Source organism: Carassius gibelio, chromosome A10, assembly GCF_023724105.1.
Source record: "Carassius gibelio isolate Cgi1373 ecotype wild population from Czech Republic chromosome A10, carGib1.2-hapl.c, whole genome shotgun sequence".
In the NCBI taxonomy this organism is placed as follows: domain Eukaryota; kingdom Metazoa; phylum Chordata; class Actinopteri; order Cypriniformes; family Cyprinidae; genus Carassius; species Carassius gibelio.
This window is the reverse complement of record NC_068380.1, coordinates 5,508,397-5,536,081: the sequence shown is the minus strand read 5'-3', so window position 1 is coordinate 5,536,081 and position 27,685 is coordinate 5,508,397. Positions and strand designations below refer to the sequence as shown.

The 27,685-nt window shown below is 37.0% G+C and overlaps 1 protein-coding gene across 2 annotated transcripts; it reads left to right on the top strand.

Moving 5' to 3' along the window:
- The first annotated feature begins 1,394 nt into the window (after positions 1 to 1,394).
- On the top strand, positions 1,395 to 24,512 carry LOC128020932 (anthrax toxin receptor 1-like). 2 transcript variants are annotated; one of them, XM_052607752.1, is made up of 18 exons: positions 1,395 to 1,938; positions 4,894 to 4,965; positions 5,355 to 5,426; positions 5,730 to 5,811; positions 5,901 to 5,934; positions 6,629 to 6,708; positions 7,001 to 7,069; positions 7,216 to 7,296; positions 7,459 to 7,519; positions 7,749 to 7,847; positions 10,365 to 10,434; positions 11,261 to 11,462; positions 11,948 to 12,043; positions 12,601 to 12,642; positions 15,821 to 15,916; positions 16,004 to 16,171; positions 19,649 to 19,729; positions 21,960 to 24,512. In XM_052607752.1, exons 1-18 carry the CDS (start codon positions 1,784 to 1,786, stop codon positions 22,404 to 22,406), a joined length of 2,007 nt encoding a protein of 668 aa, XP_052463712.1. In that variant the 5' UTR covers positions 1,395 to 1,783; the 3' UTR covers positions 22,407 to 24,512. The 2 variants fall into 2 exon arrangements, with proteins under 2 accessions (XP_052463712.1, XP_052463711.1); XM_052607751.1 differs by lacking the exons at positions 1,395 to 1,938; positions 4,894 to 4,965; positions 5,355 to 5,426 and having other exon boundaries at positions 5,695 to 5,811; positions 11,261 to 11,339.
- The last annotated feature ends 3,173 nt before the right edge of the window (positions 24,513 to 27,685 follow it).

The window sequence follows — 27,685 nt, the reverse complement described above, 5'->3', positions numbered from 1 at the left end:
ACTTTATGTACTATTCTCTAAGTACTATTCTGGTGACAAAATGTGCATAGGTGGACCCTCGCAAACATGTCAAAACTGAAGTAGCAGTGCCAAAGCAATTCGTAATTAGAGTGGGAGCATTATGCACCCATTGTGCTTTCACATTTGCAGTGTTTATAGCGTGTACTGCAAATACAACTGCTGCTTCTGCTCTCTTCCTGCTACATGCTGACATGCCGCTTCCATGTGCGGTGGAAATCTCTAAACTGTGAACATGGCCACCAAAAAAAAGTGCTGCTTAAGCTTATACATGTGGTGTGAAACTCAGGTCAAAGTACTAGATGCCAGATCAACAGAGGTGGGAGTCACACATGTACAAGTCATAAAACTTAACTCGAGTCCCCTACCTCTGGTCATCAGATTTGGAGTCTTTTTGGTGAGCCATAGGTGGACCTCTTTGCTTCGCAGTACTCAATGTCTTTTGGAAGATATTTGTGTTTTCGCAGGGTGGTCCTCCCCGCACACTTTTTATCAGGTTTTACCACCTGGAATAGGATGTGGCTGCTGGTTCCCAGGCCCTTTGTACATGAATCAGTCATCTGAGTTTAGTTTGGTTATTACTCTTTATGCCAGATGCAGCAGTGGCTAGCTTGGCGTGTGTGGTTTATCATTCCCATTACATCACTGCTACACAGTGTTGAGTGAACCTGGGAAAGGGAATGTCTCAGATTATTTGTGTAACCCATGTTCCCTGAATAGATAAAAAGACACAGCAATCACTGCCAAGCTTCTTGCACTGTGAAGAGGCTTTTTCAGAAGAGAATCAGTGGAGTAGATGATGTGCTCACTATTATTTGGTGAGTGATGTATCACTGTGGAGGAGTAGTCTGCGTCATCAGCCAATGGATTGGCACGATTTCATACATGCTTTTCAGACATTCAGCACCACTCCCATTGCATCACTGCTACACAGTGGCTCGTTCACTATTCAGGGAACATGGGTTACGCAAGGAAAACCTTTTTGGTTGATTGAAAAGAACTGGTTCATAAGAATAATCAATTCAGGATTCTTTATTTATTCTAAGGAAAAAAAATACAGTAATGTTTATTAATTTTTATATTTTTTTTTTATAAATAATTATTATTTAAATTAAATTAATTTGTAGAAAATTTCCTCTTGCAAGAAAACAAACAATGATTACAGGAATAAACGATTCTTTGCTACCAATGAATTTATGAAAGTCACCACACTGTGGCAGTAGATAAGAAAAATACCTTCAACAAAAAGACCATTTTGGAAATGAGAGAGCAACAGAGAGAGAGAGAGAGAGTAAAACTGTTTTCCACGTTTTTTTCATAAAGTATCCATGTCACTCCCCTCTCCTATTCAAGATAAATCCCCAGTTTCACAGAGATACAGACAACACCAGACAGAATAAAATTATTTTATGAAGTTTTCAAATGAACTTGAGTCACGTTCAACATATGCCTCAAGGGCACACTGAGGGCCGGCTTTTCTAGAAGCCTGAGACACATCTGTGGCAGCACAGCAGCACAGCTGTATTAGAGCTATTTGAGCGTGTGTCTTTTGTGAGGGAGTGATTCAGGCCGGTCTGACTGGAGCTCTGGGACTCTGCCACAGACATGCACCGTCACTGAGACCAGACCTGCTCCAACCTGGATGGATCAGAGACTACAGAGGCTGCAGAGGAAATCATCTCCACCGAACTTGGATGTTTTGGTTTCAGGCTTTGCTGGGAATTGCCATTGACTTTTGGAAGTTTGCAATTACCAGACTGGAATAATGTCCATGGACTGGCGTGGAGGTGAAAGGCTGCTTATAGTCTTGATTGTGATGTTTATCCTGGGGCTCAGCCACTGTGCTGGACAGAGCTATGAACGCTGGGAGGCTGGGTCCTCATGCTACGGAGGATTTGACCTTTACTTTGTGCTGGACAAGTGAGTTTTTGTTTTTGTTTGTTTCTTTTTTTTTATTATTATTACCATTAGCTTTGAGAGTGTCTTGTGAAATGACACCTGAGAATCTTGCTGGTTAGATGGCCAAAAGTCAAGCAGGCATTCATAGCTTAGGTCTCCCACGAGACAGATCAGGCAGCATGGAGCATCATTACAGTCTTTCATGCTCTTGCTGCTGCCAATCAAGTGTGAATCATAAGGTTTGAATGCGCCCATATATCTGGCATTATCCATCTGCAACATGAAGGTGAAATGTAATAATATACCTAACATTTCTATTCTCTGCAGCATGTTGTAGGTGTTTTAGAGGGTTAGCTCCTGTATCACCTAGGCAGTTTTTGTGAGAAAGCATGAAAACATATACACGGTCATCTCATATGTATATACTTCTACTAAATTATACATGATCCGCTTATACAGCCCAAATCCACAGAACTGTGCTGCAATACTAGATCTTCTTTTGCATTTTTTAACAGCTATGTGGATGCATATGGAACCATTTAGCATAAAATAGTAACTATGAGGATAACAACCCACCTCCAGAAAACGGAAAGAGATTGGCAAAGACAAAAAAGAAGCAGAAAAAAAAACTGCATACTAAAGTCAGCTTTTAAAAGTGTTGAAAAATACACTATGAGAGTTCTTACAGATTACACTATGGTTGCGGGATATTTTGGATTTAAAGGATTATTTTCCTTTGTCTGGCTCTATTAATGATGGTTTGCCCTGGGTTTGGTTGCTTATAATATTTAATATATTCAGCTCCATAACAAATACAAAAATCTGAAATAATTTTCCATTATTTCATTGAAAAGCACAGAATTTTGATGCGGCTATCATGAGGTGAAGGTAAGGGTATCTGAGGATAGCGTTCAGGGGTGTTTGGATTTCTCGTGTGCTGAACCTTTTCACCAGCAGGGCCAGATGTTCCAAAGCCTTACAGAGTTGTTTTGAGGCAGAGTTTGCATCTGAACACAAATCAAATGAAAATGAAAAAGAGACATGTGAACAGTGAAAAACCTTTGATGAATTTAGAGTACATTCATTTAATATGCATGCAAATCTCGGGTTAAAACAATGCCATCGCTGTGCAGGACAACAGTCCAGACAATAGGAAAGTCTTTTCAGTGATGATTGCAAAGAATTAACTCACAATGTAAGTTTAACAGTGCAGAGTACAAGCACAATGTTGATATTTCTCAGTTTATGGTCTCAGACACAAGATTGGCAAGTGGTTCTGAAATACATTGAGAAAAAAAAAATTATTTGTCTCATTAAAATGGACAGCCAGCTTTCTGGACCAACAGAAAACACCTCGAGACTCAAGATGATCTTCCCACATGTCAAAATGTTCAAATAAATTCATTTCTAATTGAATGACTGTGATTCATATACATCTGTAGTCTTTTATTTACAGTAAAAGAATGTGGACTGGGTCTTAGACATAAACTTTGGCTTGCATCTGCCTCTTGGATTATGGTCCCAGACAAAACATCAACCTCTTTCAAAAGCATTAAAGGTGATAATGACCTCAACTAAAGGTTGGTGACGTATTACAGAGAATTTACCAGAAATCCATAGTTCTAAATGACCACTGTACAAAAATGACCCAGTGTTTCAAATGAATGCCGTAATAAGTTCAGTCTTTTTTTTTTTTTACCAGTTCATTGAAATGCATGGCCTTTCATGGTTCTTGAATTATATCTTTGTCTGAAATTAAACACAGAGACGATTTAGTCTTGGTCTGGATCTTGAAAGGTCTGGTCTTGTCCATATCTACATAAAAATGAATTCTAAATATAAACGTGCATCACCATCTGTTGAATTTCTAAAGACAGAATTAGCAGCACTGGTGTGTTTGTGGGGGTGGATGTGCACGGAGGAAAGCTTATACTGACTTTGGATGGCTTTGACGTCGCTTACGTAAGCCTAGCATTCTTTTTTGATTTGTCTCCACCACAATTGCTCGGCCAGATGAACTATTACACAAGCTGAGCCATTAAAGAAGCCCACTTAACAGAGTTAGTTACTAGCTGCTCAGATATCATTCTCTGTTTCAGAAGCTACTTCTAAGACTGCTGTGGACAAGGACATACTGCTATGTAAATCTGCAATGAATCTTGAAATAATCCTTAAATCAGGAGGGTGTCATTTCAGTGAAGAATCACCACCACAACATACAAGCAGATTAATCCTTATGTCCATCACATAAGTCATCATGTGAAAGAGTTTTTTTTTTTCTTCTCAAAACTAGGGTCGGTACATTACTGTGGCCGATGATGTAATGTCTCAGACTGCAGTCATAAATGTCGCACCTTCTGAGATCCGTGATGTCTTGTGATGCTCTTTCCCAATGTGTCAATGAGGCACAAGGTGTTTTTGACGAAATCATACCTTTAAGATTCACCGGCATTACCCCTTGCACTGAAAAACTGTGCAAAATCCATTATATGTGTTAATTCCATTACTTTCTATGCTTCCAAGTTGTTGATTTCTTTTACAGTGGCCTAAGAATGTATTTGGACTCTTAAGCAACACTTAATGAATGTCATTGGATTAGATGTCAAAATATCAAAGTAAGTGACGTGTGTCCAAAAAAAAAAAAAAAGGTAAAACACGCTTAAGCAAAATACGAAAAAATACATTTTCAGAAAAAACTTAATTTGTTTAAAATAATAAATAACACTAAAAAAGAGGAACATACCTTTACTTTGTCTGATATAGTGTGTCCAATAAAATCACTAAAACACTCACTAAGCAAATATGAAGAAAAGTTAGTATTTTTGTGAAAAGGGTTGATATTTTACCTAATGTAATTAATATACATTTTTAGTCACTTTTTTACTGAATGAAAAAAATTGTGGACGACTGCGTGGTTATTTTATCCTTAATGCATAAATTTGTATTTTCTTTGACATAACCCGTCTTCATCCTCAGGTCTGGAAGTGTACAGCACCACTGGAATGAGATCTACTACTTTGTTGATCACCTTGCACACAAGTTCATCAGGTGATTCTGGAAGAAACTCACGTTGCATAGTTTTGTTGTTGTTGTTGTTGTATTGCAATCAGTTTACTGACATTATTATAATCTATTTAAATCTGTTGAGGTTGAAATGAAATTGTCAAAAAAAAAACAAAAAAAAATCTTCACTGCAGTAAACAATTTTGAGTTACCAGCCACTGTCCAAAAATATCACAACATATAATTAAAAAACTGCAAAGCCAATTGAAATACTAAGGACATGACAGCTTGTATAGAAGAAATAAAACGCTACAGTATAATGGAAAACATATTAGGCCCAATTAATGTCAGCTTGAGCGCAACTGCAGCATAAATATCATGAATGGTCTGTAAATTAAAAAAAGAAAATCTTACCGATTATGCTCTGTCTTCAGCCCCCAGCTCCGTATGTCCTTCATAGTCTTTTCAACGGAGGGAAGGATCTTGATGAAACTGACAGAAGACAGGCAAGCGTTCAGAGCACATACTGTGATTTCATACTACCTAACTCTGACTGAATATCTTGGATGACTTTGATTTCTGTGTACCTGCTGTCACTTTTATTTGTATCTTGTGTTTATTACACAAATCCAGAAGAGCAGGGAGCACTCATTCCCATGCTGGTCCAAGCCTAATGCTGGATCTGGCTTAGCTGGTCCAAAAAAAAAAAAAAATTGCATACATTTGTATCTATCTTGTTAACTACGTTTTATTATTTTGTTAAACAAAAAGCAGTACAAAATGTCAAACGGCAAAAATTCAATGTCCAGGGATCAGATTAGTGCTGGGCTGGAGGAACTTCAGATAGTCCAACCAGGTGGAGATACCTTCATGCACAAAGGTTTTCAGAGGGTAAGAAGTTTTTTGATGCCACTGCTTCCAATAAAGTAAATAAGAACAAAAGCACTGGTCATTGAAACAAATATTTATGTGTTTTTTAGGCAAGCGAGCAAATATACTATGGAACGGGAGATGGTACGTTATCACATTTAGATGGCTTCTAAGGTGACAGATGATATTCACCAGATATTTTAAAACTTTAGATTGATTTTTGATTTTTTAAAGTATAGTCTACTATATGTATGCTTTTCAACAGTGCTATAACAACTTCAAAAGTTAAATTAAGAGGTGGTCATATTTACGAAATATGGCCTAAAGCGATTTCAATAACTCAATGCGAGAGGGAACTTCGTGGGTGGAAGACTTGCACATGCAAATTTTAGGTTTTTTGGAAAACTGTGCAAGATGTGCTTTATTCACACTGGAAATGATTGTACAGTACAGGCCCGTGCTTAGCTGATGTGGGGCCTGGTGCCACATAGGGAGGGTGGTCCCCCGGGGTCCGTTTTCTGCTGGGCCTCATCGAGCACACCAGTTGCACCCCCTTAGTACAGCCCTGGTACAGCTTCACAGCAGCGGCTCCAAAGCTACATGTTTCTTTACAAAGACTAGTCAGTAATAAACGTGAGAGTTTGTTAACATGGGGATTTGCATGTACATGGTAAACACCAAAAACAGTTCTGATCATGTTCTTTCAGTCTACTTCAAGAAATTACAGACAGCTATTTTTAGTAAATAAATCTCCAATGCTGAAAAGTTGTTGAATTATTCATGCTCTGTACAGTTTTAGAGGCTCTGTGACTGTTAGTTTCTCTCTTTCTGCTGTTAGGATACCGCACAGCGAGTGTCATCATTGCTCTGACAGATGGAGAATTGCGCGAGAATGAATTTGACTTGGCAGCCAGAGAGGTGAGAGCCTAGACCTTGGATACTTTTACAGAACTGACATATTTTCCTATTCCTATTCTCTCCCCTGAGCATGAAAAAAAAATGAACTTCAAATCAGCAATCTTTAGCTGTGACTTTACCCGCAAACGGAGCAGCTATTTATAAAATAAACCTTCTTTCTCTCAAACTGTGTGTCCTTCATTATCTTGACCATATTTGCACAGTCTGATATTTCACGTGAACTGACTCTAATGACCCCATATTTGCAACCCAATACATTGTTCTGATCCCTTTCTTTGTGTTCAAATGGCAGGCTGATCGCTCACGTCAGCTGGGAGCCTCTGTTTACTGCGTTGGAGTGAAAGACTTTAATGAAACCCAGGTGAGGTGGCATCTGCACAGAGGTCAGAATGATATGGCTATTCATTGTGAGCATGTCACCACAATCTCGATCTTCCAGTATTTGAAATACAATGTAAGAACAAAAGAATACAGAAGCATTTTTCATGATTTCTTATTTGGTCGCAGCTGGCAACAATAGCTGACAGCAAAGATCACGTCTTTCCAGTTAATGATGGCTTTGAAGCCCTGCAAGGCGTCATTGATTCGGTGAGCGGATGGAATTAAGTTTAAGTTACAGCTACTATCATTTCTTTCTTTTGAAGATTTTATGTATCTATCAAAGGAGCAATGGCATGCTCCTTTAAAAAGGACATCTATGTCTTGCTCAGAACATTAAAATATAAATGCATTTGTCTCTTCTTACCTCAGATCCTGAAGAGATCCTGTATAGAGATCCTCGCTGTGGAGCCCTCAAGTATTTGTGCAGGAGGTAAACAGACATCAGGCCTGAAGCAAAGACCTGATTCTTTTTATTTTATTGTATTTTTTATTTATTTTTTTGTGGCAGGGCCAATGAAAATGTTGGACCAAACAAAAACAAAACTTTTAACCCTTGCCCCAACTGGGCCTGTAGAAAAAATCCTTACCACTGAGCCCTGAATTTTATCAGGAAACACCATGTATTTAACATCAAACACAATGTGTTTCCTCTATCCCAGAATCCTTTGAGGTGGTAGTTCGAGGGAACGGATTCCTTCATGCCCGCGATGTGAACAGAATTCTTTGCAGCTTCCGTATAAACAACACCCTCACCGTGAGTAAGTGAAAACAGCACAGAACGATTCCTGTTCCTTACACTGCCAGCTGCTGAATTATTAAAACTGTGTTAGCATTAGCTGCTTACCAACAGTGATCTCCTCAACGGATAGAAACCTTCAGTTTCCAGAGTCCAGGCCAGGCTAAACTCACTGGCAAATGTAGCTAGCTACATTAGCAATGTGCTTACTCATGTGGCAGTGCAGATAGCTTTGTTTTTGTCTTTGTAATGGTTAAGAAACCAATTAAATCCAAATATCAGTATGGCGGTCATGTTTTCTACAATGGGACGTGAGCTAGCTTGCCGCCCGAAAAAGTTTGGCCGCAGCACTTGTAAATCACAAGACTTGACTTCAACGCAAACCACATGTGCACAAACACACATCCACACACCATTAAAAACACACCATGGAAAATATTACCAGGACTTTTTGTTAAAGATATTAGATGGTTTTAGTTTTTTTGTATACCGTATGTATCAGTTTGATAAGCAAGTGCAGAGTTAAACCAATGTAATGAAAAGCACCTTTTAGTTCACATTTAGGCAAACAGTTTCAATTATTTTAGGTTATGGTGACAAATTATATTCACCATAGTCAACTCCTGCATAACTGTTATATTGAGTAACAAATAAAATGGCTCAACGCACAGCGCTTGGAATGCTGGATTTATCTTGGAAGCAAATGGTTAGAAATCGGTCTGCTGCGGTGTGGATGTCCTAATGATTTCTGAACATCTATCCTTCTCTCACAGCTGCTGTTTTACTTAAAGAATATCAGGTGGCATGGGGGAATGCAAAAAAGCCCATCTCACCAGTGTGTGTGCATGGGTCTAGGCCAGGATAAATAGACTTAGGAGTCAAACATTTTCCAGTTTCTCATTTTTCATGTGGGAAAAATGACAAGAGAATATAAATTCTGCCCTTTAGTTTAAGGCTGAACCAAAATGGTAAGGGTATGCTATACAGTTTCTGTGTTTTTCATCTGAAAATAATTATTAGAGGTTATTGCGAAGGCAAACATCACTATTACCTATACGTAGTGGCTTTTCAAACTTCTGCACTTAACTTTTCATGAACTATGATACAAGCATGAACAACAGCTCAAATCATACGGCTTATTTGGAAGAGGTATAATTTTATGAGAAAATGATCAACAACACCCGATGGATTTACAATAAGAGAGGGACTTGAGTCATAGCTGCAAAACAAAATATCATAGAGGGTGGACTCTTTTGACTTGAGCCAGTAAGCAACCACCCAAAAACAGTCTAAGAACTATACAGATACACCCTTGCAGTCACCCAGACCACTCCAGCATCATGCCATTGAATACTGTATTAAAGGAATAGTTCAACCAAAAATGAAAATTTGCCGTAATTTACTCACTCTCAAGTAGGGCAGGGTATCAGCCATTGAGTATCGAAAAATACCATTGCATTGAGTATCGAAAAATTCTGAAGTCTTTTCATTCGGTACTAAATTTCGATTTGCAGATCAATAGGTGTTTGACTTCAAAGTACTAAAAGATGTGGAAACTGAAAACTATTTGAACTTTTTTTAAACTATTGGCACTGTCTGATTTATGTTGTTTAAATTTTGGTTGGTTAAATGCTTTGTTTTGTTTTTGTTTTTTTGATCCTTTGTTCAGTGGCTCAGGAAATGATACTTGAAATCTGTAAAAACATCAACTTTTTTTCTATTTTTTGAGGTAATGTGTAATGTTATCTTGTTCAAACAGATTTTATACAACTGGTATAAAAAAAAGTATCATTCAGGAAATGGTATCGAAGTTAAGGTATCGGACAGGTATCTGTATCAATATCGAAAACTGAATGTATTTATTTTTAATGAGCCTACTCTAAAGCTTTACAAGGTGTAAATGAGTTTGTTTCTTCAATAAAACATATTTGGAAAAATGTAATGGATCCTCTGCAGTGAATGGGTGCTGTCAGAATGAGAATCAAAACAGCTGATAAAAAACATCACAATAATACACAAGTAATCTACACTACTCCATCAATTAATGTCTTGTGAAGAGAAAAAAGTGCTTGTTTATGAGAAACAAATCCATCATTATGACCGTTTCAGGTCAGAGAGTTGCTTCTGGCTAAAGTCCCTTGTCCATAATATATTATTAATATTGCATTCTCTGTGAAAAAGAATCAAGAGAGAAATATGGTACATTCATGACTCTGATAAATAGAACACTCAAAAGAACAGCATTTATTAGAAAAATAAATATTTTGACACATTATAAATGTCTTTAGTGATTATTTAGTCTGTCAAAAATTGTTTATTCCTTTAAAAAAAAATTTTTTACTTGCTCCAAACTTTTAAATGGCAGTGTATTTTTTTTTTTTTTTTTTTTTTGTAAGGGGGGTTCAGACTGGCCTATTCAGTATGTTGAGCTGCTGTTAGATTATCCACAAACACCTTGTAAAATGATAGCAAATCACAGATTTCAAGCCGGAGGACATTCACCAATCTGCTGCTGTTTCTGTGTGTTGTTATTCTCCAGTGAAGAGGCCTCTGGTAGTTGAAGACACATACCTGCTCTGCCCAGCGCCTGTACTGAGGGAGGAGGGAACGTAAGTGTTGCTGGAAACTTTCTCTTCATCTGAAGCAAATAAAGCTAGAATGGAAAGAGAAAAACACATGCCAAAACCAAATTAAAATATAGGACAGAAAGACGCCCAGCGCTCTCAAAGTAACTCTTCTCCCATGCACCCATGCATTTTCAATTTAAACTGCTTGTGAAGCATTTTAAATGCTTTAATATTGTTAATTAATTGTCATAACTGTTGTAAATGTTCATAATTTTAACCTAAATGAAACTTAACTATGGAACTTTACTGTAGAAATAATGCACACAAAAAAAAGAATAGAAAACATGTAGTCACATTTTACTGTACAGTGGAAGCAGTAAAAGGATGTTCCTGCATAACCCATTACATAGAAATGAGCAAAGGAATTTTTCTTATTTGCATTTTTCTTGAGCAGCAAATCAGCCTATTAGAATGATTTCTGAAGGATCATGTGACACTGAAGACTGAAGGAATAAATTACACTAAATTATATTACAATAAAAAGGTACAAATTAAATTGAAATTTTACAGTATTATTGTTTTTTTTTTACTGTATTGTACATATTTTGATCAAATAAATGTATCCTTGGTGAACATTTCAAAAAATAAAAACAAAAAAAAATTCTTACCAACCACTTAAGTGTATTTTAGATGTAATTTAGCACAACTGGAATGCTTTTTTGTATTCAGCAGGAAAATCTGCAGAATGGGTTTAAATATGGTCAATGTGTTAAATGCACTGAGAAATATAATAGACAAGATATTTCCTGACTGGATCATTCTTTTGAGACAGTCAGCCCAGTTTTGTCTCTCTCGGTTTCGTTCATAGGACTGCCTCCCTCCATGTCAGTATGAACAACGGCCTGAGTTTTATCTCCAGTTCTGTGACCATCACGACTGTCAGCTGTGTGAGTACAGTAACCCTGCAGGGCAGCAGTGCCACTGTTACACTGGGCAGAGCCACTGCCAGTACCACTACACTGGGCAGTACCTGTAGTTCAGCTCCATCTTCAGTCTGCCCTCTGAACACAGTCAGTATATTCTGTCCTACTTGCCCTCTCTAAAAATTAACACTCGTCTGGTGGGGTCCCATTCCGAGAGAAAACTGTTAGATCACAGCATTTTTGTGGAAGCCAAATGCATTCGCAAATCAACACGGTGCAGAATGTGCCATTGTGACAGTTTTGTGTATTGTGTAGTTAAATATAACTTTTTTTACAGGTTTCACCAGATACTATATTTGACTTCACATAAGGTTTAACAAACAAAACTGAATAGAATATGTCTTTTTAAAGGGGTTCCTGGCATAGTCCCTCATGCTAAGATCAAGATAGTGTTTTAAAAAGCTTGCAGCATCTCCTATACTATTCTCTGACTAAATTACATTACACTGCACATTTTCAAGTGGACCCCCATCCAGAAGGGTTTTGAGTGTGGCATGAGGAAGATTATCCAATGTTTAGGTCCTTTGGACTATAAACCTCCACTGGATGTGTGTTTGTGCTCTGTCCATCAGACTGACGGAACGTTCTTGGCCATAGCGCTGCTGATACTGCTGCTGCTGATCACTATGGCCACACTCTGGTGGTTTTGGCCCATCTGTTGTACAGTGGTAAGTCTCGCACTGGAGCCCCTCATCTCAGCTTCCTCTTTCAAAAGTTACCCCATTCAGAGCCTGAAATCCAGTTATTACAGTGCTCAAAAGTGGTTTTCCAGCAGTTTCTGTGCCCAGTGATGTCTTTTCTCAAAAACTCTTTCTAAGAAGTGAGATGGAATAAATAACATTTCCATTGAATCTGATTTCCATTCCTTCAAAAATGATACATGTGACATGAAGGGCTACAACATCATTATAATGTACTTCTTTCCACAAAGTAACTGAAATTAATATGCATTCTAGTATTTGCATATTCCTTGGTTGCAGATTGGATTTGTCATATTTTTTTATGTATTCTAGTTTCTAAAGGTGTAATAATAGATAAGCATTAGAATGTGACTATTATAATGCATATTATTACTGCTTACAGTTATTCATGAGATCATAAAATGCATTATACAGTGCATTACCAGACATAATTAATGCCATAAAATACTTGTATAATGCATTATATATAAAGGTTTCAGACATTTTAGTGTTAAGACAATTTCATTTCGTTCTTATCTCAACAGATCATCCATGAGCCGCCGCCACCAGTCATGGACGACAGTTCGGTAAGAGATCCTGAACCACTTCAAGATCACATACAGTAACACAGCCAGATGTTGGGGGGGGGATCTGATTGTGTGTCCATCTTCAAACCTGAACATTAAGTAACTTAGTACCTTCAAAGGAATAATGCATCTAAAGATGAAAATTGCATTATCATTTACCTACCTTCATGTCGTTATGAACCCATGTAATACTTTTGCTGAAGCCATACAATAACTTTGTGCAACAGTGCTATATTTAAGTCATTCTTCTATGAAAATATACCCCTCTGCCGTAGCTCTCAAATCACATTCTGAATAAATGGAACTGAAGTGGAGAGGGAGATTTTTAGCAAATAATAATTCAAATTGAATGTAGATTTTCAATGCTACGCCTTAGTGTCTTGGTAGGATCAGCAGTGTTTTTGTGGAACAAATATTAATCAGAGGGTTTTGCTTGTGAGGAGACGCCAAATGACATTTGTTCCAAACATTTGCTCAGCAAAGTTTTCACAGATGTGGCCACAGGTGCCAAACTGATTGTGACAAAAGGCAGAGAGTGTCAGAAAATGATGTGATTAAAGGTCTCAAATTTCAGCTGAAAATCCACCCTCTAATGTCGATGAATTGTAGCGATTTTTACCCTTTTTGACTAGAATAAAAGTAAACACATGGAGACGAAAAGACAAAGAGCAGTTCCACTGCTGAGGAATTTTTGTACTGCTACGCTATGAATTTTTGAGAACAATTTAATTGTCCACAGCACATTTCAACCTTGACACGTTGTGGCTCTTCCACTTTCCAAGTCTCCGATTGCTCCTTCAAAACAGGAAATTCCAGAAGATTAGAGCAGGTCTTTCTGTGTCTGAGGTGTCAGTCTGCAGTGGAAGTATAAACTCCTGCCCTCATCACTTTAAAAATGTATATCTGAACTCAACTTCAGAAAGATCAACAGTGCTGTACAGTACTAGGGATGGGTCATGATGGTGTAAAAATTATTCCATATTCCTCAAAAATATTAACCAGCACTACTGTTTTCAGCATTGATAATCATAATAATAAATAATCATTGAGCAGCAAATCAGCATATTAGAAGGATTTCTGAAGGATCATGTGACACTGAAGACTGGAGGAATGATGCTGGAAATTCAGCGCTGCAACACAGGAATATCTTTATTTTAAAATATATTAAAATAGACAACAATTATTTTAAATTGTAATAATACTTCAAAATATTACTGTTTTTACTGTATTTTGGATCATATAATAATAAATGTGGCCTTGGTGAGCATAAGAGTCTTTTTCCAAAACCATTTAATAAAATCTGACCAACCCACCCAAAACTTAAAGGGGGGGTGAAATGCTTGTTTTCACTCAATATCCTGTTAATCTTGAGTACATATAGAGTAGTACTGCATCCTTCATAACTCCAAAAAGTCTTTAGTTTTATTATATTTATAAGAGAAAGATAGTCTGTACCGATTTTTCCCGGATAAACACGACCGGCTGGAGGCGTGACGTGTGGGCGGAGCTAAAGAATCACGAGCGCCAGTAGACTTTTGTGTTGAGATCATGTGGAAGCTGTGACATTACCGTGAGGGAAAATCCAAAACAAACCATGGCTAACAGTCAAACTCAGCCGTTTATCTATGATCCAAAATCAGATCCCGAGGCTGAAACTGAACGAGAGCAGCAGCAGCAACGACTTGCTCCGAGCGGGGCTCGAACCCGGGTCTCCGATGGGAGGCGGACGCACTAACAAGGAGGCAGAGATATTTTAAGCAGTTTTACTCACCGCCTGTGGTTCCAACACACGATCGTGACCCCTTTTCGTTGGGATTGCATCATCCTTAAGAAATAAACGATACGCAAATCCGTCGTCAAACTGGGCTTTGTTTGTAAAACAAGCATCTTCAAAATGCAGGGAACAAACAAATGCTCTGTAAGAATAAACTCCATCCACTGGTCTCTTCATGCTGTTTTTTTTAGTAATCTGTGCAGGGTTGTCTTGCCCTGGCAACCAAAAACACACTTCTTTTGTGACTTTTCGCGACGCTCTCGCTCTGATCAGTGATTGTCTGTGCACAGCCTCTCAGTGCTGTGCTATACGGGAGCGCGTGCTCTTCCGGCAAAAGTGCCCTCAGGACCCATATAAGGAAATTCCGCTCCATCTAACATCACACAGAGCCATACTCGAAAAAAACTTTCCGAAACTTGTGACAAACCGGAAGGAGTATTTTGGGAACAAAAATACTCCTTCAAACGTACAACTTTATTTTTGAAACTTTCTCCATGTTAAGCATGGGAATCCAACTCTTAAACAGTGTAAAAAACTCAGCATGAAATAGCATTTCACCCCCCCCCCCCATAACTCATGCTTAAAAATGTTTTAAAATGTAACAGTATATTTGATGAATAATTTTCAAATGCAACATTTTTTTTTGTTCCTTCTTATTATCCATTTATCAATAAAGTCATTACAGTTCACACATGGAAACAGTTCAAAGCTGCATCTAAATTAGTTATTATTTTTGATCAATTTAACGTTAAAATGTAACCCTAAAGACAGTGCTGGATCATTAGCAAGAATCATCATCAGACTTCATAACAGTTCTGTTTCTGCCGAAGATCTAGGGTAGTACTCAAAATAAAAATCAATAAGCCAAGCTCATTCTAAAAGTTCATCTCAGAAAGTTCTTTCTCCCGACCTCATTAAAACGGTTGCAGTCAGACTGCGGGGGAACATATGGAAACCTGATTCCGTCTGATTTGTTAAGATCTATGAAATCCAGATATATGCTGACATCATTTCCTGTCTGTGCTTGGAATAAATGAGTGTTAGACTGTTTTCATGAGAATAAACAATGACTTCATTCTTGAGCACCCTTGAGCATAATTCAATTAAACAAAGGATGCATTCATATGTAATCAGCTCTTCTAAACACTCCAGATCATCTCTCTAGTGCCTGATAATAACAGGCTCAGTTTGGCTAGTTAGCATGAGCCAAAGCATCTTAATCCATCCCCCTTTTTTGTAAGCAATAGTAAATATTGAATATTGAAGGTGTTTTTTAGTGCCAATTTAAAACTAATGGAACTTGGCATATAATTACAATTCAATCAATTCTTGATTATTAAAACCCGCTCTGCAAGGTTTCTTAATCGATAATCCATGTGTACTTAAGACTGTCTTGCTCTGAAGGATGAAGAGGATGAAGCCAACCCAAAGAAAAAATGGCCAACGGTGGACGCCTCGTATTATGGTGGGAGAGGAGTTGGTGGCATTAAAAGGATGGAAGTAAGGCAAGGGTGTTAGGACAGAAAAGAACCGCTTCCATTCGCTCCAGTCCGCTGCAATGATGTGAACGTGTATGTGTGAGTCCAGGTGCGCTGGGGAGATAAGGGATCCACTGAAGAAGGAGCCAAGCTGGAGAAGGCAAAGAATGCTCGGGTGAAGATGCCAGAGCAAGAGTTTGAGTTTCCGACCACAAGGACTCTAAACAACGGCATGCGGAAACCCATCTCCCATCAGAAGTGGTACTCACCAATCAAGGTAGATCAGTTTATTTTGAGGGGGCCTAGAAGAGAAACCACGTTTAGTTCACCACATTAAGCATATAAACAAATATTACATGACATTTAGATATTTTAAATGTTCAAATGCATTTTGGAGGAGTGCTTTCATTGATTCTCGTAGAGAGCAATGCATTATTTACCAATGCCTCAAGATAAAACCTTTACAATTTGATTAAAATCAGGGGCCTACAACTGATACATTCATATTATGGTTTTGTGTGTCTGTTTTACACAATTAGTCAAGTCACACATGAGATTATTAATTATCAGTTCTTGTGCAGTGGCTTGTGCAGTAATATAGTTACGTCAGTTTTAATATAGCCAATTTTTCAAAGTTGTAGATAAAACAAAGATTATTGGATTATATTTAATAAGAATATACTATTCAATCTTTCTGTATTTAAAAATTTAAAAGCAATTGTTTACGTTTTTTCAAGAGGATAGGATATACAAAACAAAATTACACTTAAAATTTTTTAAAGGGATACTCCACCGTGTTTTCATATTAAATTATGTTTTTCCCTTAACTAAGACAAGTTGATACATACCGTCTCATCTCAGTGCGTGCACTCAATCGCTTTGGCATGCGGTGACACTCGACCTAGGACGGTAACACAAAACAAAACAAAACGTTGCGCTTTTCTAAGCGTGTAAAATGGATAACTATATTGTGTGGCGGAATACCATGGCAAGTGCTTGTAAGCACTTCGTCTTGGCGCAGTAATATCTTCACTAGAGGGAGCGGGGGCCGGATTTTTTTTTTGAGAGGATTTTTCACGAGTGAAGATATTACTACTATTGCTAAAAATATACCCCATAGACTTCAGACTGGTTTGTGGTCCTGGGTCACATATCTTATATTATATTTGATGACAGTTTTGTGGTGCTTAATTCACCATGCTTTACTGGTGAACAGCATGTCATTGCTGGCAAACCAGTGACAAGAAGAAAAGCATCTCTAACCAGCCTGAACCAGAAGGAAAATTCATGCTGGTATAATTAAGCCAGGGATGGCATCGTAAAAGTTTTGAATTAATACAAGGAAAGGCAGGAAATGTTCATATGCCAGTACGTCCTCACAAAAAACACATTACACAGCAGCTATAACCCAGTACGGTGTCATGCTTACGGTATGCGTACGGTCATCTGACTGACAACGAATGACGTGATTATTCATTGAAAGACTGGAAGGAGCTCAGAAGAAGCGGCGTGTGCTGTTGTGGTGGTCTCAGTCAGTCCAGGAAGCAGTTCTTGTATTGTTTCGTAATGTCTCTCTCAGATGGAAGCGGGGGGTTAATATAAACCAGATTCTGAACTGAGCTGACCCAAGGGAGATGAGCTTTGCAGAGCTGGTCCATTTCCTAACAAAACAAACTCCTTTTCTCTTTCTCTTCCACCTTCTTTCCTCTGGATTATGCTGGGTGTCAGTCCACTCTGAGAGGCAGGAATGAAACACATATACAGGTTGAGAAAAACAAAGAGAAATTCTGTGTACAGTCGTTTGGCAGTGGCTTAAATATTGTGATTTGCAAAGTTTGCTGCTTAAGAAGCATTTTAAATAATTGCTTAAAGCTTCATTGGCAATTTTTTTGGGGGGTTACTTTTCACAAAAAAACATTGACTAATCATATCAGCAGCACATGTGAAAATGTGTATGAATAGCCTACTAGTCAGGTGACATCACTATCATACTAAATAGATCGTAAGAGCAGACTGATGGAGGGAAGAAGCGCTTCCAATCATTATGCCTCGTTGGCAAAGGTACCTCCAAAAAAACACGTGCAGCCATCATCACTTTGCATCAAAGTGTTCGCACATGCAAGGAAATTGCTACAAAGAATATTGCATCTGAAAGTCCTGTGTTGTGCCAACAGTGAAGCATCCTGAGACCATCCGTGCGTGGGGTTGCTTTTTAACCAAGGAAGCAGGCTCTCTCATAATTCTGTCCCAAAACACTGCCATGAATAAAGAATGGTATCAAAACGTCCTGCAAGAGCGACTTCTTACAACAATCCATGAGCAATTTGGTGAGGATCCGTGCATTTTCCAGCATGATGGAGCGGCATGTCACAAAGAAAGAGTGATAAAAGAGTGGCTCGAAGATAATTACATTGACATTTTGGATCTGTGGCCAGGTAACTCCACAGATCTCAATCCCATATAGAACCTGTGGTCGGTCCTCAAAAGGCGAGTGGACAAAACTTTTATTTTTTGCGCCAATAAAAGCCTTTAAAACTTATTATATGCTCATCATTGTTTTTCAGTAAACCATAGAAACATGTCGTAAAATAATCCACAAATACTGTGGATGTGTGCAAAACACAACATTTATTTGACCCAGATTCAAGATATTTACTCTCAGTAAAGTCTCCATTTAAGCCAACAACTTTTCGAGTAATGAAGTGATGTTATCCAGGAGGCCAGCGTGTGGCAAATGTTACCAATAACTTCTAAAGGAACACAGTTATTTACCTCAGCGTGCGATTGGAGGTTTTGACAGGTAATATGCTGTTGATCTACACTGAAATATTTCCTTTTTTTTTATATTGGACACATTTGTTTACTAAAAACTGTTTCAATCTGTTAAGTTTAATGTAAGTATGATAATAATAAATAGAAATCCATCAAAGCTTCTCTAAGAATCTGAAATGCAAACATCCTCATTTAGTTATTACTGTGTGGCTCAGAGCACCACTTAAATTCAGCGTATTAATAAAAAAAAGTCAAATAAATAGAAATATGAAGTTAATTTAATGAATGATTAAAATGGTAGTCAAAAGTAACAATAAAAACAATATTCATATAATTTCAATTATTTTAATTGATTTCCTTTCTTATGTGGAATTAACAAATGAATGCACCAGTGAATGCAAATAAGTAAATAACATTAGTAATAAATTCAAATTTATTTAATGGTTACATTAAACTAAATTATTACAAACAGTTAAATAAACAGCTCTAAATACATTAATAATTGATTTCAATTTATTTGTGTGGCACTCAATACAGTCCTCAATACCCAAGGACAGTCACAGTAGTATATGAAAAAAAAAAACTGTCTTCTATAAATTAAACAGTTATTTTTTACAGCCAATTAATGAGAAATGTTAATATTCATTGATCTGAAAGAACTGGAGTCAGATGTCTGATCCACCAAATTCCGATTTTAGGAGCTGACGCTGTTCCGCCAGCTTATTCTATTTCTTTGATCCAGACAAGAAATTGGAAAATCATAATTTAACAACCTGCATAAAATGAAATTCCAAAGATGAATAGCTTAGGGCTCTGTCTGTATGAACTGCTCTGTGTAGTCAATTTCAGATTCTCCTGACAATGATGTCTGCATTGTTGATGAAGTGTTTTGCAGCTTGAAATTAGCACCAGGGTGCTTTGAATCTTTGAAGTGTTGATCTCTTTGAGCCGATGACTGAGTGTTTGTGTTTGGATCTTCCAGGGGAAACTGGATGCCTTGTGGGTGTGGCTTAGGAGAGGATATGACCGCGTGTCAGTGATGAGACCTCAGCCAGGAGAGAAGGTAACCAATGGTGTCATACATACTGTAACACAGATGCTGCATGTTATTACCAATGCTGTCAGTTTGGGGCATGTGCACACTACAGGTAAGAGGTTTGGAATAATAAAGATTAGGAAGTCTCTTATGCTCACCAAGACTGCATTTATTCAATAAAAAATACAGTTAAACTTTAATATTGTGAAATATTATCATAATTTACAATATTTATTTTCCATTTTGAATATATTATAGAATGTAATATTTTCCTGTGATCACAAAGCTGAATTTTCAGCATCATTACGCCAGTCATGTTTCTTCGAAAATCATTCTAATATGCTTTGTTTGGCTGCTCAAAGAACATTTCTTATTATTATCAATGTTAAAAAAAATTGCTGCTTAAAATCTTTGTGGAAATCGTGGTACACTAAGAGGTTTGGAGTTAGCACCAAGAAAAAAATCGTATTAATTGAGCAACAAATCAGCGTATTAGAATGAAAACTCCATCAGAGGAATCAGCCATCACTAATTCAAATAGAAAACCGTTATCTTTAATTATTTTAAAAGAACATGAGCTTATGAGACTTCTTAAAAAAAGAAAAAAAAAACTTTATTATTCCAAATGTTTGACCAGTAGTGTATACTTTATTAAATAAACTTCATATCAAACCAATTTATTTTAAATGATACTTATACAGCGTAGACATTCAGAAATATAAACTCAGCTGTGTTTATTTCTTACCTCGATGACAATATTTTTAAATTAGAAAAACACATTAAATTCTGTTTCCACATAAGGCAATAGAAGGTAATGCCAAAAAGTTGCAGGCAGATTGTGAGGAACACATGAAAAACATCGTGAGGTATATTGAGAATGAAAGAAGGCCAGCTGTTAGCAATAACTGCAATAGCAGCAGATTGAAAGTACTCGGGACACTGGCTCGGCTTCAGACCAATGGGACCAGTCTGCTAATATTGCTCCTGCCTGAAGGAATGCAGTCTGCTTAAAGCATTAACCACCCTCCCCAGTCCCTCAGAAGAATGCACTTAGGGGAGTTTTGGGGTGTCTGATCTGCTGTGGTTAACAGAAAAGGAAAGTTGGAGAGAAATCAGATGGCCTTTAAAATTATAGCAGTGAGACTGCTTTGGATCTTCACAGGCAAACAAGAGCTTCTGTTGACTCTTTAGAGCTATATTAAACTTCACTGAACTATATAACACAAAACACTAAGCTGTACTCAATTCATCTCACGAATGCTTTCATTATAATTCAAAGCCATACCGTGGAATAAAAATTATTTTCAAGTAGAAACTCGTAAAGGTGTCATAAGAAATCAGATTTTCCTTCATCTTGAAAATTTAGAGTTTGACATAAGCAATATACATGCTTAATAATCTTCCCAAAACGCATGCCTTGAAATTAAAGTTCCTGACCTAAAAACCCCCCCAGAAAATATTAATATACACTTATGTTCAAAAGTTTGCTGTAAAATGTTTAGTTGTTTTTGAAAAATCTTATTGTGTACTTTACTGTGTAATATTATGAAATACTATTTGCAATTTAAAATAAGTGTTTTCCATTTTAATATATTTTAAAATGCCATTTATTCTTGTGATGGCAAAGCAGAATTTTCAGTGTCATTACGTTAGTCTTTCATGTCACACGAGCCTTCAGAAACCACTGTAGAATGTGACAATGGACCAGAAAACCAGTTAGCTGAGATTTCATCCTGAATAAATAAGCTTTCCATTGATGTATGGTTTATTAGGATCTGACAATATTTGGCCTATTAGAAAATCTGGAATCTTAGGGTGCAAAAAAATAAAAATAATAATCTAAATATTGAGAAAATTTGCATTTAAAATTTTACAAATGAAGAACTTTCTTAACAATGCATATTATCTTTACTTAAGAGCTTTACTAAATATCCTAATTATTTTAGGCATAAAAGCAAAATCAACAATTTTGACCCATACAATGTATGATACAAATATACCCCAATGAGTTAAGACATCACATATGCTGCTTTGCTGCTCAAGAAACATTATCAACTTTTGAATAACAGTTTATGATGTCACATTTACACATCAACACCTTTTAAGGTTTTCAGAAATACATGGCTTAAAAAAAAAAACATGTTTTACCAATTACTCTCAATAGAAAAGAATTATTTGACTCCTTGAATACTTTATTTGTGTTTTCTTATATGAAATACATTCTAAATGAATTGATTTTAAATGTTTGACTCTCTAGGGTCGCTGTATGAAATTTACCCGTGTGAAATCCTACCCGCCCCCTCGATACCCGCTTTACAACAACCCCTCCAGCCACATCTACACCCTCCCCCATAGCCAATGCCCTCCTGTCCCACAGGGCACCCTGCCGCCCACCCCGCGCTGCTCCGCCCACTCTCCAACCTCCATCCTGCCCCCTTTGCCATCAACCCCGCCCCCAACAGCCATAACCCCTCCCCCTTACACACCACCTCCAACCAGAGCTCTTCCTCCTACCTGTCTGACAATCAATGTGACTCTGCCTCCCTCTCCACCCACACCGCCACCACCAACAAGCTTCCTACCACCCTTGTCAGCCAGCTCCTTGCCTCCGCCCCCTCAGGCAGCTCCGCCCGGACGAGCCCCGCCCCCTTCTCGTCCACCGCCACGCCCAGGCCCTGAGGAACCGCAGTGCTACCTGGACTGAGTAGATCTAAATGACAATGGCTAATGATGGGATTTAACGTGGCAGCGACTGTATTATTGCACACTTGATTCTGATTGGTTGACAAACATGTCTAAAACTGCACCTTTATGAAGTAGTTTGAGGTTTGTTGACTTTCAACTTGCCATGTTCTTTGCAAAATGTTTTGTGGTTTTAAATTAACAGAACATCAAAAAGAGTCAGAGCGAAAGAACCAGAAAGAGATAAAAAAAAAAAAAAAAAAAACATTTAGATTTTTAAATTTACATATTGACTTGCATTTGGATTGCACAATTCACATGAAAAAATAAACTTAATGTGATGCATATTTGTCAGTCGTGCAAAAACTGGTAGGATTTCTGTACTAGTACTAATAAACTGAATGCGTTTACACAGTAACTAGGTTTATATATTTATCTATAAATAAAAATACTTTCAATCAAACTCATTTGTAATTAATTGAATAGGCTATTGTTTGTTTCACGGCTAGCCATATTTCAACCATTTTAAATGAATACATTTAATTATTTGTGTTGATTCTAAAGAAACTGAACAAATGCTTTTTGATTATTTGTGATCATTTAAATAAGACCAAAAAAAGACAAAATGATGTCATAAATTGATTAAAAAGTGCATCTTACCGGCTTCATTTATGCATGACTGGCAAATATGCATCATATTAAGTTTATTATTTTGTATTATATTTAGACTGTTTAATGCAAATTACATAATGTTATTTTATATATATTTCAAATTAATCGTTCTTTTTTTTCAGTGTGGAATTTGACGATAGACCATTAAATAATTGAAAACGAATGCATTTTAATATTCATAGCCATATTTCAATGCCTACTGGCTCCAGTGTTAGTACATAATGACTGTAAATGATTGACATCATTATAAGCATCTTAACTTAGCTTTGCAGATGCATTAGAAAAGTTTGAACGAGAAGCAGCTGTAATATAGGTCCTGTTGTACTTGAGAGATCCGGTTCAGCTCTGACGCCTTTTGAAGATGTCAAGAAAACATCTGCAGGATAAAATGGCAGGATTCAAGTGACTGCATGAATGGATGGAAACAATGACAAAACTATTCAAAGAGTTCAGCCTGTAGTGCTAAAACCCAGGAGAGAATTAGCATGTCCATAAATTCCCCAGGGAATTTCCAGTGGGAGCTCTGAAAAGCGGTTTTGGATTTGAGTAAAATAAGACGCGTGCTAATATTTGAAGAGACTTTGACATTGTTCAAAATAAACTACACACAGTTCACCAGGTGTCTTGCTTTAAAAACACAAGTTGCTACATACATGCATCTACCATGAGAATCGGACTAACGTTGTTGTCCTTATATAACATAGGAAAGTTTCCTCAATTTAAGTTAACCACAAACCATATTTTACTCATAAACTGAAAACAGCTACTCTTGCAACCCATTGAGAATGAATTGGCCTTCCGGATTAGCCTACATCATGACTGAACAGCATTATTCCAAAGAAAATTGTGTGACTGACGTGAAAAATAAACGCGGTGGATGTTTTAGTGTTACGATCTGGATGAAGATTTGCGGAATGATGCAGGCTTTTGTTTTGTATATATGGATGCTTTCCAAACAGCTGTGCTAAGAATAGATCAGTATTCATAAGGTACTTTATGATTTTCTATTTAAAATGTCTATTGTTGTGCTGTTTGCAAGTGCTGCATTTAAAGGGATAGTTCATTCAAAAATGAAATCGGTATAATTGACTGACCCTCATGTCACTCCAAACCCCTACTGACACCAAATGTTTTGAAGACATTTCGTATATTTTCCAGTGTATTCTGCTAGAGAAAATCATTCAAGTTTGAAATGGTATGATAGAGTAAATTACCACAGAAATTTTAATAATTCTTTAAACTGTTCATTTAAGCATATGGCAGTTCTGTGATTTTTAGTTTGAATTATTCTGTTTCTTCATTTTACCTTGAACATTGTTTTTTTGTTGTTGTTGTTGTTTTTCGTGCTGGGTTTAAAACTTGTGCTTGAGCTGTTACAGATGTTCAGAGCGTGTCAGGCTATTCCTTTTTAACGAAGAGCATGTTTTTACACGCTTCAATTAAATGTTGGAATTAATATTACTGTGTCAGCATTTTTCATGTGGGCTAACAGAACATTAGCATGCTTTCAGTGGCTTTTGGTAAGTACCACAATTCCTGCTGGTTTGGTAACCAACTTTTTATTAAAGTTAATAAATAACCAAATGACCACTACCATTGAAATACACTACTGTTCAAGTTTGGCAAGATTTTATTTTATTAATTTTTTTTATGATCAAATCCCTTGTGCTGCATTTGATCAAAAAAATACATATTAATGTTGTGAGGTAATGTTACAATTTAGAAGAACTATGATTTATCTTAAAATGTCATTTACAACTGTGATGAAAAAGCTGAATTTTCATCAGCATTACTCCAATCATCAGTGTCACATAATCCTTCAGAAATGATTATATTTGCTACTCAGGAAACATTTCAGATTTTTATCGATGTTGAAAACAGTTGTGCTGCTTAAAATTTATGTGGGAAACAGGATAAATTAAGTGATTGCACTTCACTTTAATTTATCATATATATATATATATATATATATATATATATATATATATATATATATATATATATATATATATATATATATATAAATACATTTATGCATTTAGCAGACACTTCCATCCAAAGCGACTTACAGTGAACTCAGGCTAACATTTTTAACCTAACGTGTTCCCTGGGAATCGAATCCACAACCTTTTGCGCTGCTAGCACAATGCTCTACCACTGGCACACACACACACACACACACACGTCTGGTCAGCTATCCTTGTGGGGACTCTCCATAGGCGTAATGGTTTTTATACTGTACAGACTGTATTTTCTATCGCCCTACACCAACCCTACCCCTAAACCTAACCCTCACAGGAAACTTTCTGCATTTTTAGATTTTCAAGAAACTTCATTCTGTGTAATGTATTAGCTTGTTTACCCGTGGGGACCGCAATTTAGGTCCCCAATGTGACACGAGTCCCCATGAGTCTGTGTGTATTCAGGTTTAAGTCCCCACCAGAATAGAAAAACAAGTACACACACACACACACACACACACACACACACTTAAAATTGTTGATTGATGAAGACTTTAATTTGTCCAGTTTTTCGTACATTGTGAAATTCCTTTTTCTCCTCAAAACCTCACAATCAGAGGCCCTGGGGCTTTAACTCTCGGGGGCCCCTGTGCTGAACATATAGCCATCATTAAATTAAAAAGAACCCGACTGACTTTATACATGTTACAGGTCAACAGGGTTCAAACTACTTTGTTCTTTGGCTGACTTCACTTAAAGGTAATTCATAGAAAAATACCAATTTATTGCTCTAAACAGCTTCCGCAATTTTCTGCTGGTTAATGTCAAAGGTTACGGCAATAATTCCAGAAATGTATAGGGCTGGTGTACACTACTGCTCAAAAGTTAGGGTTTAAGTTTTTTTCTTTTTCTTCTTCTTATACTCAAAGTTGCACTAATTTGATCAACAATTAAAACAGTAATATTGTAAAATATTATAAAAATTTTAAATAACTGTTTTCAGTTTTCACGTATTTTAAAAGGTAATGTAATCCTGCATAGTAAAGCAGAATTTTCAGTAGCTAGTTACAGGAGCATAAATTTACATTTACTTGCTTATAGGGTAAAAAGTTTATGCTGCACATACTCCCATACATAATGCAATAATGCCTTGCATCCTATGGCAAAGCTGACAAGAAAAAATGAGCATGGCTTGCAGCGCTTCAGTTAAAATACTGTGTGTAAAATAATAAAATAGTGTGTGTTCTAATCATTTAGACACATGGACAAAATCCCCTGAACTTCAGACAGATCGGGAGCTTTATGATGGATTATAGCGTGCGTCTGTTTAAAGTGCAGCTAAACACAGGCTTCCTCATGTCATCTGCCCAGTCATTAAACTTTTAAGTTAATATTAAGTGACCAACGCAGTATTGTGCATTTTGCCAAAGAAAATAGAAATAATTACAGAAGCATAATAGCATAGATGATACATTATAAATGTGGGATTCACTTCTTTCCAGCATCCCTGAGTCCAGGGCTTCATGCTGTTTATTATTGCAGATCTTAACGTGGCAGTGGTCTCTGGCTCTATTAATACCTATCTGTCTCCGTCACAAAGGCTTTGTGGCCTGTTTGTTGATTTGTGTAACAATCTTCTCAGAAGCAGACAGACCCACAGTCCTGTGGCTGTTGACATCGGCTCTCTGCTCTCAAGAGCCAAGTGTAGTAAATGCCTAAGAGAGGGATAAAAGATTCAATCGCACTGAAATGTGGCAGACTGACCTGTCAGAATGACTTCACGGTTGGTTAATGCTGTAACTGATTCCTGGTTGCATTCCCCCTCCTGAAAAGGCAGTAAACATTTCAAGAAGTTTGTAATACATTTACATTTATGCATTTAGCAGATGTTTAGTTTTTTTTTTTTTTATAGCTTATAAACTTTATTTTTTTCATTCTTATTATTACAGTTAAGATTATAAATGATGATCAGTTTTTGTTTTTGCAGGACCACCACTATAACAAATTGCCATGACCTTTTACTCTTTGTCATTAGACCATGATAGATAGAAGCAGGAGACAAAGCACTGGTTTTCAAACACAAATCCACAGGGTGGAAAATTCCATTCTGTTCTTGTGTTGCTCAAAATGTGCAGGAATTCACAGGGACAACTGGCCACAAAACTAATGGAGAAACTATTAAAAGTGTTACGCGTCACATTATAGATGAAAAATAAAGAGAATGTTAATTTACATAAAATCAAATTTCTATATACAACCTTAGTTCAAGGCAAGTCAAAGTTTTTCTATTACAAAAGAAAGTGTCTATTCACAGAGGGCTGAGAACTGCAGTTTGATGAACCTCAATGCCCTTTTGGAGACTTGAGACGCTCATCTTTTCTGAATTTTCAAAAGAGACTCAAAGGGATTTTTGTCTTGTATCCTTGTCTTAGCGGCACAGTGTGGTATTGGCAGAAGCTCTATGGACACATGAAGAAAAATATACCGGAGGAGACTGATGGATTTACATAAATCAGAGAATACACTACCATTCTGCTTCAGATGCAGAGAGGTGTTTAAAGGCTTCTAGCTTCAAAAGCAACTTGCGTGTTTTGATGTTTCCGTTTTCTCTGGTGTTTCAAAGAACAGAATAAAGTGACCAATTAAAGGTGAAGGTTGATATATGAAA